Source organism: Pelodiscus sinensis, chromosome 16 (genome assembly GCF_049634645.1).
Source record: "Pelodiscus sinensis isolate JC-2024 chromosome 16, ASM4963464v1, whole genome shotgun sequence".
Classification (NCBI taxonomy): Eukaryota; Metazoa; Chordata; order Testudines; family Trionychidae; genus Pelodiscus; species Pelodiscus sinensis.
The window spans coordinates 722,701-739,475 of NC_134726.1; the positions used below are offsets into that span (position 1 = coordinate 722,701).

General features: G+C 41.4%; 1 protein-coding gene across 7 annotated transcripts in view; it reads right to left on the reverse strand.

Moving 5' to 3' along the window:
* CRAMP1 (cramped chromatin regulator 1) overlaps positions 1–16,775 on the reverse strand; it is an 84,143-nt gene that overhangs the window by 51,135 nt on the left and 16,233 nt on the right. For all 7 annotated transcript variants that reach the window (XM_075898994.1, XM_075898992.1, XM_075898991.1 and 4 more), the window contains 5 exons: positions 15,460–15,653; positions 14,525–14,678; positions 10,765–10,848; positions 8,839–8,887; positions 307–392 (listed from right to left, as the gene is read on the reverse strand). In XM_075898994.1, the coding sequence (XP_075755109.1) occupies positions 307–392; positions 8,839–8,887; positions 10,765–10,848; positions 14,525–14,678; positions 15,460–15,653 (567 nt within the window). The remainder of the gene's footprint in view (positions 1–306; positions 393–8,838; positions 8,888–10,764; positions 10,849–14,524; positions 14,679–15,459; positions 15,654–16,775) is intronic.

Consider the following 16,775-nt stretch of genomic DNA (forward strand, 5'->3'; position numbering starts at 1 on the left):
AGGTTTATCAGGTTGCAGGGCTCTCAGCTGGAGATGCAAAACAAAGAGATTCTCTCCAAAACAGCAACTTCCTGTCCAGTTTCTCTATGCACTGCAAGCAGCCAGCATCAGATCTCATTATCTATGGAAGTGGATGTTTCTCAAAGCTGTATCACTGGTGAGGAAAATGAATGGGGCAGCTAGAGAACAGAAACATCCTGTATCCCAAAGGAACCTGAAATAGCATGAACTCCCTTGCCAGAGGGGTACATTCAAAAACTCCCCACTGCCACTCACTCTCCTGAGCATCTGCTGCAACATACATACCATCTGGGTCACAAAGTTTCTTCAATGCCCTGCACATTGGAGCTTTGATTCGAAGGTTTCTCCCTTTGTAGCGAACAGTTGTGGCCCTGAGTACATTTGAAAGAGAAATATTTATAGGCACCACGAGCAAAGCAACATCTATACAGTTCAGTGAAAAAGTTGGATACAAAGAATCCTCCATGACTGGGCAGGAATGCAAGGGGTTGCTGAGCAGGAATCGAGGCTTACAAGGGCATGACAAGGCCTTTGCCAGAAGTGACTCTTGTACCCCTGCACTACTAGACTCACAGGAAGCGCAATACACGAGGCTGCCCATTGAGTGAGGGACCCTATATGAGAAACAGGTTTTAATTCTGTGTCCCATTGACCAGAGATGATCCTCAGAGCCAGCCTCTCTCATTCTGGGGTGGCCATACAAGACCACTGTTGTGTCTGACTCTTCCCCCCACCCTCCCACCCCAAACAATTGCACCACTATGCACAGAGCCTGCCGGAAGATTCTGAAGCATCTCAGAGGATTCTTTGCATGCTCTGAAATCTAAAGGCCATCCTCAAGCTCCTCCCTATCGTAAATGAAGCCGAGCTGCTTGTGCTGGTGTCTGTGAACAGTAAATATTTACAATATGGGCAGACTGTCTTTTGGCTCCAACACCACATCAATATGCATAAGTCTCTGGAGAGGTAAGATGGCAATGTCTGTTTCCCGAATGGGACAAGTGTTGCTTTTAAACCTCTTTCTCCACTCCCTGTAGGCTGACCAGTCCTCTGGTTACAGGCACATGATGCAGGGCTGACAGCCCTGAGCAGCAGATGGTAGTAACCAGAAGTGGAATCCAGATGTGGAAAGGCTGGCTGAACTGAAGACCCTGCAGACTGTGAGGGGAAGCAAAGGAGTGCTGGAGACTGCCCCTATAGCAAGAGCCACCTTCGAAAGATGGCCCTGCAGAGTGTTCCTAAACTAGGCTGCTAACATGGGGGCTGTGGAAACTAAGCAGGACTAGGGGTGATGCCACAGGTCAAATAATGAAGTAGATCCAGATGTCTGAACCGTTAAGCTGCAGGCCTCTCCAGATTCAGAAACTTCAGAGCTGACAGGGTAGATTTTCCTTTGACTCAGTTGTCAGAAGACAGGAGAACTCTTTTTGTACTGGCATCTGTTGATAGAACTTTGTGATAGAAAAGCGGTGATGACTGATTCCTCAAAAAACAAACCCTCTCAAATGAAATAAAAACCCTTTCTTGCTTGAAACAAAAGCTACTTGCTAAGCTGCAGAACAGTGCTTCCTATCCTCGGTCTGCTACAAAGCGGTCAGCCACGGGGCCTTCTCCAACACACAGGGGCTGCTATTCCTCCCACTGATGCACTGTACTTTAACTGCTATAAACAGAGCATTGCTGCCCTTTCTTAGATTAACCAAAACCTGGAATTGTTTGGAGCCTCCTCTTAATTCCAGAGCCTGTTTCTGGCAGGGACCGATCCCTGATGCCTCAGACCTGGCTGTTTCTGTCATGCAGCAGTTGAAGAATGAGATTCCTTCCTGACCTCTGCAGCAGAGATTGTGCCCCCCCACCCACAACTTGAGTTTTGATCCCCTTATCCTTGCTACAGATATTACTGATCATGAAGTTGAGGGGTCCTCTTGAAAAATCAACCTCCTGTAGATTTACATAAGAACGGCCAGGCTGGGTCCGACCAAAGGCCCATCCAGCCCAGTGTCCTGTCTGCCCACAGTGGCCAATGCCAGGTGCCCCAGAGGGAGGGAACCGAACAGGGAATGATCAAGCGATCTCCCTCCTGCCATCCATCTCCACCCTCTGACACACACAGGCTGGGGACACCGTTCCTTACCCATCCTGGCTAATAGCCATCAATGGACTTAACCTCCATGAATGTATCTAGTTCTCTTAACCCCTGTTATAGTCCTAGCCTCCTCAGGCAAGGAGTTCCACAGATTGACTATGCGCTGTGCAAAGAAGAATGTCGTTTTATTTGTTTTAAACATGCTGTCCATTAATTTCATTTGGTGGCCTCTAGTTCTTCTATTATGGGAACAAGTAAATAACTTTCCTTTCCTTATTCACTTTCTCCACACCACTCATGATTTTATAGACCTCTATCATATCCCCCCTTAGTCTACTCTTTTCCAAACTGAAAAGTCCCAGTCTCTTTAATCTCTCCTCATAAGAGACCTGTTCCAAACCCCTAATCATTAAATACAAACAAGGACAGAACTGGCATGAATGAACATCATTCACAAGGACTGAAATCATACTCTCTCTCACTGTCCTCTAGGAAGATAACAAACCCAGATGAGAATGCTTCTAACAGACTGTTTTGCCTGAGTTTAGCTAGCGAACATTTTGTTTTGGGCAAGCATAGAACCACCTCCTTGTGTCAGACTCATCAGATATGAGGAGTATGATGTGTATGATGTCAAGTACCCACTTTTCCACTACAGACTCAAGTTTCAAATTTCCACTGGTGTTTGAGGACCTACAAAGGTTTACAAATATTTGTGATAGTCACAGTCCTGCCAGGAATATCACAGCATTGAGAATTCTATCCTAAGCTATGCTGTGTGGAATGGGAAATGAGTTTGGAAAGATCTAGTCTGCAGTCAACAAAAAGTTCTCGAGATCTGTCATCTTTGTTCAATATTTATTATTTGTCCTTCCCTCAAAATAGCAATAACAAAAACTTAAATGAATTGCAAGGTTGTCTACTTTTATAGTAACTCTTACAAATGTCCTTGCATTCTGATACTTTGTAACCTTCTAAAGCACTAATTTATAGGAGATTCACAATGCTTCCAGCAACAGAAATACACCAAAGTCCTGTCTATGCTAGGTAAAAAGGTATCACAACTAGGAATGTTAGTGGCTAGCTGGATAACCATGTAACTGATAAGCAATTGCTTACCGGTTAACCGCAACAACCCCCACTCCGTGCACTCTGCATTTAAAACTTGAGCTGGCAGGCTAGCTCCGATATAGAGGCAGCAGCACCACGCGGCAGGGGAAAAGCCAGTCCGTGCAGGGAGCCGGTTTAAAAATCAGCTCCTGCCTGCCTCCCTGCACTGGTGCCTCTATCAGAGGCAGCAGCACAAAAGTGGCAGGCAGCAGCTGGCATGTGCAGAAAGCCAGCTTTTAAACCAGTTCCCCATGCATACCAGCTCCCACGGAACCACCTCTCCCCACACGTAAATACTGACATTTTCAGTGGTTACATATTTACCTAAATAAACGCATTTTAACATCCCTAGTTTTTTGCAAAGGGAAATCATTCCTCACCAATCTACTAGAATTCTTTTTTTTTGGGAGAGGGCGTCAACAAAGTATGTGGAAAAAAGGGAACCAGTGGATATAGTGTATTTAGATTTTCAGAAAGTCTTTGACAAGGTCCCTCAGCAAAGGCTCTTAAGCAAAGTAAGCTGTTAAGCGATAAGAGGGAAGATCCTCTCGTGGATTGATAACTAGCTAAAAAGGAACAAAAGGTCAGTTTTCAGAATGGAGAAGTAACTAGTGATGTCCCTCAGGAGTCCATACATATTCATAAATAATCTGAAGATGGAGTAAACAGTGAAGTGGCAAAATTTGCAGATGATATGAAATTGCTCGATTGTTAAGCCTAAAGCAGACTGTCGTGAGTTTCAAAACGATCTCACAAAACTAGGCGACTGGGCAACAAAATGGCAGATGAATTTTCATGTTGATAAATGCAAAGCAATGCATATTGGAAAATAAAATCCCAATTAAATTTATAAAATGATGGGAACTAAATCAGTTATCTCTCAAGAGAGATCTTGAAGTCATTGTGGATAGTTCTCTGAAAAACACTCACTCAATGTACAGCAGTCATCAAAAAAGCAAACAATGTTAGAAATAATTTGTAAAATAATAATAAAACAGAGAATATTATACTGCCTCTATTTAAATCCATGGTATGCCCACATCTTGAATACTGCATGTGGATGTGGCCACCTAATCTTAAAAAAAAAAAAAAAAAAGATATTTTGGCATTGGAAAAAGTTCAGAAAAGGGCAACAAAAATTATGAGCGGGGAATGGCTGCTATATGAGAAGAGATTATGGAGACTGGGACTTTTCAGCTTGGAAAAAGAGATGACTAAGGGGGAGGGGGATAGGATAAATGTCTAGAAAATCATGACTGATGTGGAGATAGTGAATAAGGAAAAGTTATTTACTTGTTCCCATAATACAAGAACTAGGGGCCACCACATGAAATTAATAGGCAGCAGGTTTAAAAACAAACAATAGGAAGTATTTCTTCACATAAAGCACAATCATGTGGAATTCCTTGTCAAAGGACATTGTGAACACAAGGACTTTAATAGGGCACAAAAAAGAGCTAGATAAATACATGGAGGTCCATCAATGGCTATTAGCCCAGATGGGCAGAGATGGTGTCCCTGGCCTCGGTCTGTCAGAAGCCGAGAATGGGCAACAGGGAGTGGATCATCTGATGACTGCCTGTTCTGTTTCATCCCCTGTGGAGCACCTGGCATTGGTCTCTGTCAGAAGACTAGATACTGGGCTAGACAGAGCTTTGATCTGACCCAGTACAGCCTTTCTTATGCTTTTATGTACAGTGGAAAACCATCAGCAGCATCACATCTGCACTTACAACCTGATCCAACTAAACACAGTGGAAAGTCTCCAACTAAATTTAACAAATTATGGATGAGACTAAGATTTTTGTCACTGAATCAGTGACTTCCAGAGACATCAATGACATTTTCCACTTCAGTGTTGGTGTGGAAAGCGCTGCCTACAGCTGCCTACCCACTATGGATGACTCCTGGAAATACCAGCTGTAGTCCCAGAGTTCTGAGTAGCCACAAGCCACAGATCAGAGGCAGATGAGTATCCAAAAGTCACCTACTTCAGGACAGGCCCAAGAAGTAAAACAGAACTTCACTGGTTATCACCTAGAGCCCCCAGCACATCACTGAATCTACAAACTATCCAGGAAAACAATCCTTCACTAATCGACGTTTGGGGACAAGCCAGTCCACACCTACAGACAGCTCCTCAACCTGAAGCAAATACCAGCACATACATATACCACCACAGAAACCTCTCTCTGCAACAAACCCTGTTGCCAATACTGTCCACATCTATCTACACAAGTGACACCATAACACAACCTAACCACATGAGCCACACCATCAGGGGCTTATCCACCTGCACTTCTGCTAACGTGATCTATGCCATCAAGTGCCAGCAATGCCCCTCTGCCATGTATACTGGCCAAATCAAACAGTATCTGCGCAAAAGGATAAATGGACATAAATCAGAGATTAAGAAAGGTAACACACATAATCCTGTAGGAGAACACTTTAACCTCCCTGGACATTCAGTAATAGATTTAAAAGTAGCCATCCTTCTGGAAAAAAAAAATCAAAACCCCATTACAAAGGGAAACAGCTGAACTCCAATTCATCTGCAAATTCAGTACAACTAAATTTAACACACACACACACTACAAAGGCAATTTCCCCTCTCTTGATATTCACATCTCCTCATCAGCTTCTGTGAATGAGCCACATCCACCCAGACTTGGTTAGCCTCATTAACACTAGTCCTACATTTGATAAGTAAATTCTCTCATTATATTTTTATACCTTTGCCTCTAATTTCCACTCCAATTCATCTAATCAAGTGAGATTTACCATGAAAGCTTATGCCCTAAATAAATCTGAAAATCAGATGTAAAAGTGCAGAAATAACAGAGATAGGGCAAATAAATTAATAGAATAAATCAAGAATGAAGGAACTAAGATAAAGGAAAAACTTTTGGCAGCACTACTGTTGGAGGAACACATCAAATTACTCTTTGTATTTCATGGGCTACCACAGTTTAGAAGCAAGAAATCAAATTATGATCCACTAAAACTACGTATTTACCTAGGTAGCTAATTTCTAAAGATGAGACACCTGCAAATTCATCATGTCTGTACCACAGAGCTTACTCAACACAGCCTGTGGGCCCTGCTGTACTGGATACTATTTCATGACATGAGCACTGAAAATGTTTATTCTTCACCCCTCTTTAAAATGAAAGATGAGCTAGATGAGCTCTCCTCCAAGTTTACATGTCCTGCTGTGTCAGAATAATTCTTCTTACTCCCTTTTCAGTAAGGCACGAGATCTTAAAAAAAAAAAAATCTAGGAAGGAGTCCAATAATCACTTATAGCAACTTTCAACTAGTGTAAAATTAAATATGGCTGAAGAAGCCCGCTTCCTAATTAAAACATATGGCACAGCAGGGATAGGGAGAGGAGTAGTTTAATTAATTGAAAACAACATGACAGATGAATGAGTATCAAAACAGCAACCGCCTGTAACTCAAGCAGTTAGCTTAAAAATATGCTCTTCCTGCTTTCTTCTTGATTTCTTTTAACCACTGTTGTTTCCAAACCTAACAAAGAATTGAATATTTAAAAACTGACATTCCACAAAGATTAAGAATCTTTAATACAGGCTGAACTTCTCCAATCTGGCACTGTCTAGTCAGGTAACATCTGTGGTCTGACATGATTTTAGACAGACGGGTGTCCAATAAACACAGGTGTGGCCAAGTTTCCTGTAGTCCCATAAAGTTTCTTTACAGCCACCAGTCCTGGTTTTCAGTGTTCTGAGTGGCTATTTAGCTCTAATTTACCCTTAAAAATATCTTCTAACATCCCAGTAAGCAGCAGAAGTGCTGGTAATGCTGCTAGACAATGTTAACCTCCTACAGTCAGGCAAATTCTGATTAGGCACCAGTTAGGTCCCAAGGGTGCCAGACTAGAGTGATTCAACCTGTATTCATTCACATCCACAGCATTTCCCATCTGCTGAAACAGAATTTGTGGTGTTTTGGGCTTTCTTCAGTATAGATTCCCATTTGACTCAGGTATTGACAAATTAATTGAGAGTTATCAAACATGACTTAAGTATATCGACTCTAATCCTACAATATATTCAAGCACTCAATGCCCAGCAAAATCAAAGGGAGCTGAATCTCAGCACTTTGCAACATTATTCCTACACCAAACAAAGCAACCCTCTGGGCTCGTCTACACTGGCCCCTTTTCCGGCAGGGGCATGTTAATTTCAGCTATCGTAGTAGGGAAATCCGCGGGGGATTTAAATATCCCCCGCGGCATTTAAATAAAAATGTCCGCCGCTTTTTTCCGGCTTTTAGAAAAGCCGGAAAAGAGCGTCTACACTGGCCCCGATCCTCCGGAAAAAGCGCCCTTTTCCGGAGGCTCTTATTCCTACTTTGAAGGAATTTATTACATTGTAGGGGCTGTAATTTGATTTAATATTCTGAAAAATATGAAATAATTTTGTTTCATATTTTTCCCTCCCTTTTTCAGGGAGGCACCAAGGCAGGGTCCCCTAATGTGGATGCGCTATCTTGATTTAGAGCCCCAGGAGGCACTAGGGAAGAATAACTTTAGAATGGCCCTAGTGAGGAGCTATTTTGACATAGCAGCAATGGAGCATCCACACACACCCTCTTCCAAAAGAGCTTTTTCAGAAGGAGTAGGAATAAGAGCCTCCGGAAAAGGGCGCTTTTTCCGGAGGATCGGGGCCAGTGTAGACGCTCTTTTCCGGCTTTTCTAAAAGCCGGAAAAAAGCGGCGGACATTTTTATTTAAATGCCGCGGGGGATATTTAAATCCCCCGCAGATTTCCCTACTACGATAGCTGAAATTAACATGCCCCTGCCGGAAAAGGGGCCAGTATAGACGTAGCCTCTCTGTTTAACTCAGACTACAAGCAAAATTAAAAATGTCTTATTCATTCTATTAACATTATCTCTAATTATTTGAGTTCTCTGATTTGTCAGAGTCTCTATATGTATTACTATTGATGGCGTTTATTTTGTTTTAAATTTCTCTCAGTTTAGACACAGAACTTCCATTTACCCACGTATATAGCTCCTATTACCACACAATTTCTAACACATTTAACATCTGCACACTGCTCTGTGTGGGTACTTGACGCACACAGAAATTAGGGGTGCGTCTACACTGCACCGTTTTTCCTGAATAATGGACGTTATTATGCAAAAACAATACTAGTGTCCACACAGCAATTGCTTTATTTAGAAAGAAAATCGAAATAACGGAGGACTTTTCCCGATGTTGCCAAACCTCGTTCCACGAGGAATAACACCTTCTGAAAAAGCTCTTTTGGAAGAGGGTGTGTGTGGATGCTCCATTGCTGCTATGTCGAAATAGCTCCTCACTAGGGCCATTCTAAAGTTATTCTTCCCTAGTGCCTCCTGGGGCTCTAAATCAAGATAGCGCATCCACATTAGGGGACCCTGCCTTGGTGCCTCCCTGAAAAAGGGAGGGAAAAATATGAAACAAAATTATTTCATATTTTTCAGAATATTAAATCAAATTACAGCCCCTACAATGTAATAAATGCTCCATGCACTGGACCGTGAACTTAGCAATCAAGCTGCTTTATGGTCCAATTTTATTATTTGGGGAAAAAAAAAAATCTTACTTACCCAATTTGAATGAGCTCATTAAGTTTTGTTGCATTTTTATCATCCATACCTTTAAATGAAAAAGAAAACAAAATATAATATGTTACAATTAAATAACCGGACACAAATGATAATCATGCCTGTTCACCTTATAGTTTATGATTTTGTATTAATAAAAAGCATCTTCCCATTGTAACATAATAATACCAGAGATACAATGTAAAGTTCCTGAACAGGTTCTATTCATATGCTTCAGGACAGTACAATTCAGTTTAAGACACGTAGGGTTTATACACATTCTGCTGTATTAATTACATTTCAGTCACAGATTAAAAGACCAAAGTTCATCAGTTCTATGTTTCTGGGTGTGGATCTGATACTGCAGTATTGACAGCAAAGCTTTCTATTCTTCATGTTCTGAATCTGTTGCTAAGTAGCATAGCACTGTACAGAAGCCTGAAGCCTTCACAGGTTTGGATGCAGTAAAAGAAAAAACACACATACACCCACATCCTCTGCAATGTACTACACATTTTGGAATGCCCATTGTGATAACTTGATTTATATTCTCTAAAGGTAGCAAATCCTTGTTCTATTTGCTGAAGAATTGACCTTTCCCCAACACTGCTGGAAATTATTCCTGACATGCTTTCATCCTTCCATGGCACCTGCAATTTCTGGGATTTCCAAAGGAAAGGGAAATAAGCTGATTCCAGCAAGCAGCAGAGCAGACCTGGGAGGGGGAGCTTGCTACTCAGGTCTATTGGACAAGCAGAAAGAGAATTTTCATGGTGATAGTGAAGATGGTACATAAGAGGATGCAAAAATTATTAGATAATACTACAGATGTGTAGACAACATGCACAAGTCACCAAGATGACTAGGTGACACTACTTCCAGTCACTGCCAAGCTGAGGTCAGCTGATGCTCCTTGTCACAGAATGAGGAGAAGAGGGAGATACACTGTTGGTGTTTTCTACTGACAATGCAACCTGCCCTGCCTTTGTCATGAAGATCATCAACATTGCTCTTCAAGATGAATGAATACACTGAAGATCCTACCAGAACAACGTGAGTGTGAACAGTCCAAACTGTCCAATTCATGAGACAATACAGTAAAATCCCCAAGTGAGGAGAGAATATAGTAAAAAGCCCCCAGATGCAGCACTATACAGCAAGAATTTAAATGATCCACTGATGATGCCTTCTTGGTTGTTTATGTTATAAATAATCCAACCTTTACAAGGACATAAAAGTTAAGAATATGCTACATTTAATTCCCATATCCCACGAGCAAAGCCATACATGTAGATGCTGTACCATTCCTGTTAGGGCACTGGCCCCATACAAAATGCTTGGGACTAGACTGAATGAAACACTTGGACAAACTAGAGTAGATTGCAAAAGTTGGTTGATTTAGAAGGAATGTTACCGAACATAATGTAAGATTTATTAATTTTCAGTATTTTGTTATATAAATATTTAAGGCCTGATTCAGAGACTAGCACCATCCCAGACTGATTTTGAAGGAACAAATAATGGAAGATTCACATGATACAGTTTACATCTTCAATTATTTGATTTGCAGGAACAACCAGGTAGCCAGATGTATAAATTAAACATATTTCACCTACAAAACAGTAGATGGTTTTAAAAAAAAAAAAAAAAATCAGGCCTGTGTTTTCTGTATTGTCTACAGAAAGAAGGCTAAATAGAGCTGTTAAAGAAAAAAGGAAATCCCATGTGACTGGACAAAAAAATTCTCATAGAAAAACAAACACACACTCCTTAAGAAAGCTTCATGGCAAACATCTGTACCCAGATATAATGGGCAGACATTCTGAAAGCCATCAAAGCACATCAGAGCCCTGAAGGAAGAACTCCATGATTCTACAATTGGAAAACACCCAACAATAAATTTCCATCGTAGAAGACATTTATACTCACAGCCCCCAATCTTCTTCCTTAGTTCCCCATAACAGACTAAGCCATAAAGCTCCAGGGAGGATTTTTTCAGGCCTTGAGAAAACACTGCAAAAGAAAAGAAGTGCCAAGTGAGATATACGAGACACAGAGGCTATGTCTAAACTACACCCCTCTGTCGGCAGAGGGATGTAAATCAGATGTTTCGAAAGCGCAAATGAAGCAGGGATTTAAATATTTAAATCCCCACTTCATTTGCACTTTCGAAAAGTCTAATTTACATCCCTCTGCCGACAGGGGTGTAGTTTAGATGTAGCCAGAGAGAAAGAACCCTCACTGCAGATATGCCATGAGTCACAATATACCATGTATCTTTCCAACAAAAACACCCTCAATGAAAGGCACAAAAATCCACATATTTAATGAATACACAAAGATCTCTCTGCAGATAGCACTAAGTCCAATTTCACTGTAATGCCAAGTCACAGGAGTGTATACTTCAAAACTGTGGTTTTATGTCTGGGAAACCCAACATTTTTATATAGGATCAAAACAGATTTCACAGAATTTTAACAAACAGTCTTTCAGCAAAATAAGCTCATGTTAGCTGTGACAATTTGCTATTACTCCACAACTCTATCATCACATTATGGCTACAGTCAAATTCAGTTTCAAGACACACTGCTGTCTTCTGGAAAATCCAAACGTGTTCAGTGACTGACTGACTGACACACACACAATCTGTAATATACAAGTACATCTTGACATTTTATATATGTATATTTTCTAATTGTTGGGCAATATGCAGGATTTTTTCTTCCAAAAAGAAAATACATTAGTGTTTGCATTTTACTTGTATTGTGGTAGCATATATTCATGGCTGGTGGTAAAAATATCCTTTGGCATACAAGTCAGATAAAGAAATATTTACATCCTATGCTGCAGTAAGTACTGCATTTTTCTTTGATTTACAGCCTACCAATAACTCTAAAATTCAGCCATATGCATTTTCACCAGTACTCAAAAATTTAGCCACATGCTTCACAGATTCTTAAGCCTCTACCACAAGCAACTAAGATGGCTTTATGCCTTGTAGAGTTAGGGATATTACCTTCATTTATTCGTTTCTGCTTACCCAGCCCAAAACTGACCATCTATCTTGGAAGGACTTCTGAAGTTATATGGAGATAGGTTTCTTCCAATGCTGGATTTGCAGGGTCATTAAACTAAACTGTGGCCATCTTCTGTATATAGAGAGAACACTCAAAGAATATCTATGCTAACTGTGCTTTACAAATGGAAATCCTCTTCAACATCCTAATCTTAGGGAGAAGAACAATCAATTTTTAAAAGAGATTTTACTACGGAGCATTTATTTATATGTTTCTTCTGCTTTCCCCAGAAGCATGTTTTAACACATGCTATAGAACATTTGGAATTGGTCATCAGCACTGAAAGTCTTACGTTTCTCTCAGACAAGCACATTTCATTAGCAAGAGTGGTTATACTGGTAAAAATTAATGGGATGAACTAGAGATGTTAAATTTAGATTATTTGGCTAACTGAATTGTCAATGCAATTTGTATCAATTGTTCAATTTGTCAATAAGGGCACCTCCACCTTTGAAGTGTAGCAACAGTCCCAGGGCTGTTGCTACATTTTGAAGGCAAAAGCTCTGCGGGGAGCATGGAGCCTGCAGGGGGACTCAAGCAGTTCCCACTGACCCTATGCGTCACGCAGTGTTTCAAAGTGGTAGTGCAGCATGGAGCCCGGAGTCAGCAGGGGAGCTGACTCCAGGCTCTGTGCAGCACTACTGCTTTGAAGCACTCCTTCCTCTTTCCCCCCCTTGCTGCCTCTTTCAGATAGAGGCAGCGGTGGGGCAGGGGGAACCACTAGTCGACTAGCGTGCCGAGTATCCGCTAAGCATTTGCTTATCAGATAGTCGACTAGTCATTCACATCCTTAGGATGAACTGATTGCGGGGACTATCGCAAAAGTTAAAGAATTGTTTAAGGGCAAATGTATTTAGCCACCTTCTAGATAGAACAATACACAACTAGATTACAGGATCAGTTGGCTATGACAGCTAAGGGCACCTGTACTTGCTGCTCAACTTGCTAAGAGGCACTCCTGATTAGTTCTTTTGAATATTGGAAGATACTACATTTTAATGGAATTCACACACTGTGATACAGATTTTTTTTTATATCCATCATTTAGACAAGGTTATTTGCAGCAGTCCTGGATCCTGGTATTTGTCTACACTTACGTTTAAAGCACAGTCATAACAGCGCTCTACGTAAACCACCTCTGAGGGGCATAGCTAACAGCGCTGGGAGTGTGGCTCCCAGACTTGTGGCCTGGTTCACACTGGCTCTTTACAGTGCTGTAACTTGCTGTGCTCAGGGAGATATTTTTTCATACCCCTGAGCCAGAAAGTGACAACACTGCATAAAGTGTCAGTTTCACCTTTACAAAGTACATATAATTCAAGTGAATTCATAAAACATTCCCCTCAGCACAGCAAGTTACAGCACTGTAAAGAGCCAGTGTGAACCAGGCTACAATGCTGGTAGCCATGCTCCCAGTCTCCCAGCACTAGTCAAGATGACAGACTCGCTACTCATCTAGATGATGGACTTAAAAAAAAAAATCTAATTCCACTAAAATGTAGTATCTTCTAACACTCAGGACTTCAGCACTAATTACCATGACAAGCAGTTTCCCCACTACTGTCCAACAAGGAGGGAGAGAACATACAATGCTTAGGATTCTTGCATTGTTGATTCACTGAAATAAAGTAACTTAGAGGTATATTAAATGGATGAGTGCAAGAAAAGTTGAATTTTTCAGTAATATATTAACATGAGAGATGTAAAATCCCATTTAATCAATTAACAGGTGAAATGTAATGCTTAACTGGCCCCTGGCCCACAGTATGGCCCAGCAGCCTGGCACGGACCACTCCCCAAGGCATGCTGGGCCTGGCTAGGCTGGAGATGAAGGTCTGCTTCAGCCCAGCCAGGCCCACCACACTGCGGCTGCTCTACCCCAGGTCTGGTCGGGTCCACCTTACTATGGATGGGAGGCTGCTCCAGCTAGGCCACCAGTAACTAGTTATTGGTAAGCACCACTCTTAACAGGAGATGCTTTCCAGGTAATGGTTAACTGTTACCCAGGAGCAGCTGCCATGGGCACAGAGCTGCTCCAGCCCTGCATGTCGCTGGAGCACACTACCTCTGTTTAATCAGCTAACTGGTTAAACTTAACATTTAATTAGTTAACTAAACAGGATATTACATCCCTAGTTAACACGCAGACAATTTTCTTCTTACTGGATTTTGCTTGGCTCAAGAATTTGGGATTACTGATGTCATGTCTAGCTACAATGCTCTGCCTGGCTAACATCCATGTTGAACCCTTGGAATGGTGACATGCAGAATATGTTGGAAGATACAGCTCTTATCTTTTTGCTGTTTAAGGTCAATAGTTAGGTGGTCATTTATTATACTTGTGTGGGTTCAGTAACAGAGGAATGGTCTTATTTTGCAGATAGCTGTTGGAAAATATTTTGTTTTAAATTTGTGAGTGAGCCTACTTGTGGCCTTGACAAAAACAGTACAAAGTATTCAGTGATATCTTAAGAGTACATGATATTTATTTCTCTTCATCATTTCTTGTGCACTCAGACCATATAAAAAGACAGAACTCCAACTCCCACAAGAAGGAAGACTCATTCCAGAACCTCAGCTGGCCATGGAATCCACTTCCTCTGCATACTCACCATTATCAAAATCAATATATTTAGAGATCTTGTGCCAGGTGCGGTAGTAGAAGTGCCGGACCTGCTCTTTGTTCTTCACCATACTTGCTGGTTTGCCTTTCTTCTTGTACTTCAGGGCAATATTGTTCTGAATAGCTTCAAAGTCCTTCCCGTGCTGAAAAAGTACAAGATTCAGTAAAGCTCTATATTAAAGAATTGAGATTATGTTGCTGCTTTGCAGCAAAATTATATATACTTTATTTCTGACGGTTGGAATAGGGGCAACATATGTATTTTTCCCCACTGCAAACAATTTACATCACTGTTAAATTGTGTTTTTATAACAAACGTTTTATAAATGCAAATAAAATACAAAACATCATATGATTTAATTTTAGCTGCTTCTGTGTTTATTATGGAATGCTCACATCTACTAAGAAGTTCCTGCTGAGAATTTAACATTTTGCTTTTCCAGGTAGAATAAAGGTGGAATAAAATAGAGAAATGGCCCTAGCAATGTCAAGGAATGGTGCAACTTTGTCGATTATATCAGGAGGCAGACAACTTTATTTTGACAGACAACCTTAAACATGTGCATATTCTATGGACAAGGTAAGAGAATGAGGTTGGGGGGGTTGAATGCATATAGTAAACATATTTATTTTTCAGGTTCCATAGTGCCTGATACTTTTAAGTAGATAGCTTTGGTTCTCTCTCAGTGCAAGATAGATAGATTTGTCTTCTCAAGGTCCCTTCCAGTCCGATCTTTTTCACATGCATTATGCAGCCAGCATGCTCACCTGTATACACGATGTGTGTGCATACAAAATCAATCTGAAATATCATCCTCTACAAACTCCCAAATCAAGCTTTCATTTGAACAAAACTAAGCCAGTCAAGCATGAGCCCCATAAGAAGTACCCAGACCACCTGCCTGCCCTTCTTCTTCCACACACCTCATAAAGTCCTTCAAAGAAGGTATTCTTGTCCTCTGTGCTCCATGATTCCCATTGACGTCTGACCTTTTTTCCTTCCTCCTTCTCCCCACTTGAGGTCCCCAAATTTCTTGTGGCAGTCTTAGAAGTCCCAGCAGGAGTGCTGGGAGGAATTCCTGATGTACTACAGGATGAGGTCCCTCCATTATCTATACCTTTAGATAACAAAACAGAATTTAGAAGCATTGCAAGAGGTCACATATAAAGGGGAAAAATCATAGAGAATTAAAAAAAAAAAAAGTCCGATTTTTTGATTGTATGATGTTTTGCAAGGATTTCACCTATAACACACAAGGCGGATGAGTTGCTGAAAGTTATGAAAAGCAGCAGTACCTCTCAGTGGGAAGGTCAGCAGGCAAACATAAGGTAGGCTAGAGTGGGTCAATTATTCATTTCCAGAGATACAGAAGATAATCTCACCAATCTCTCTCCAGAGATATTATCAGAATGATGCAAGTTGCAGTCCCTATACTGGCAGTCCCTAAACTGGAATACAATAGAAGTACATATACACTGCATAGCCAAAAAAAATGTAAACACAATATTGAATGCTGCTGTGCACATGAGTAAACTATTGAACTAAGAGCTGCAAGAGCGGAACTTAAAACAAACTCAATTGATTAAAAAAGGGCACAAGTAAGCAACCACATTATTTAGTAGAGCGGAATTCTAAATAATTCCATCTTCTGTATACAGTCTCTTCTGAACTCTTCCATTGGAGTGAAGAGGAGGTGTGATTCAAAGCAGGGAAGTGTTTTTTTGAATGCAGTCCTCTTTTTACCTTCTGAATTAATTTTTTTTTAGATGTCCAACTATACCAGTTGTCACCAACCAGTAGATTGGGATCTACTGGTAGATCTTGGAGTCTCAGACAGGGGATCCGGACTGGTTTGGCCAAGAGGCTATCAAGTGCCTGCACATCAGCTGTCTTTCTCCCGTCCCCTCCCAACCCAAGACTGCTGCACACTTCTTGCCCTTTGCTTGGAGCTGTCCCCTCAGAAGCCTCCTGCTTGCTGTGCAGGGCAGGGCAGAAGAGGGGTGCTGATGTCAAGGTGTCCCCTTCCACTCTGTATTTTTTCTCACCAGAGCAGAGAGGGGACACAACAGGACTTGGGATGGCGTTTGCTGGCTGCTTTTGGGAGTGGTGCAGGGCCAGGGTTGGGGTAAGCCTGCCTTAGCCCCACTGCACCACCACCCAGGAGCCACCTGAGGTAAGCAGAGTCCAGCTGGAGCCCACATCCTGAAACCCTACCCCAGTCATGAACCTACTTCTGCAC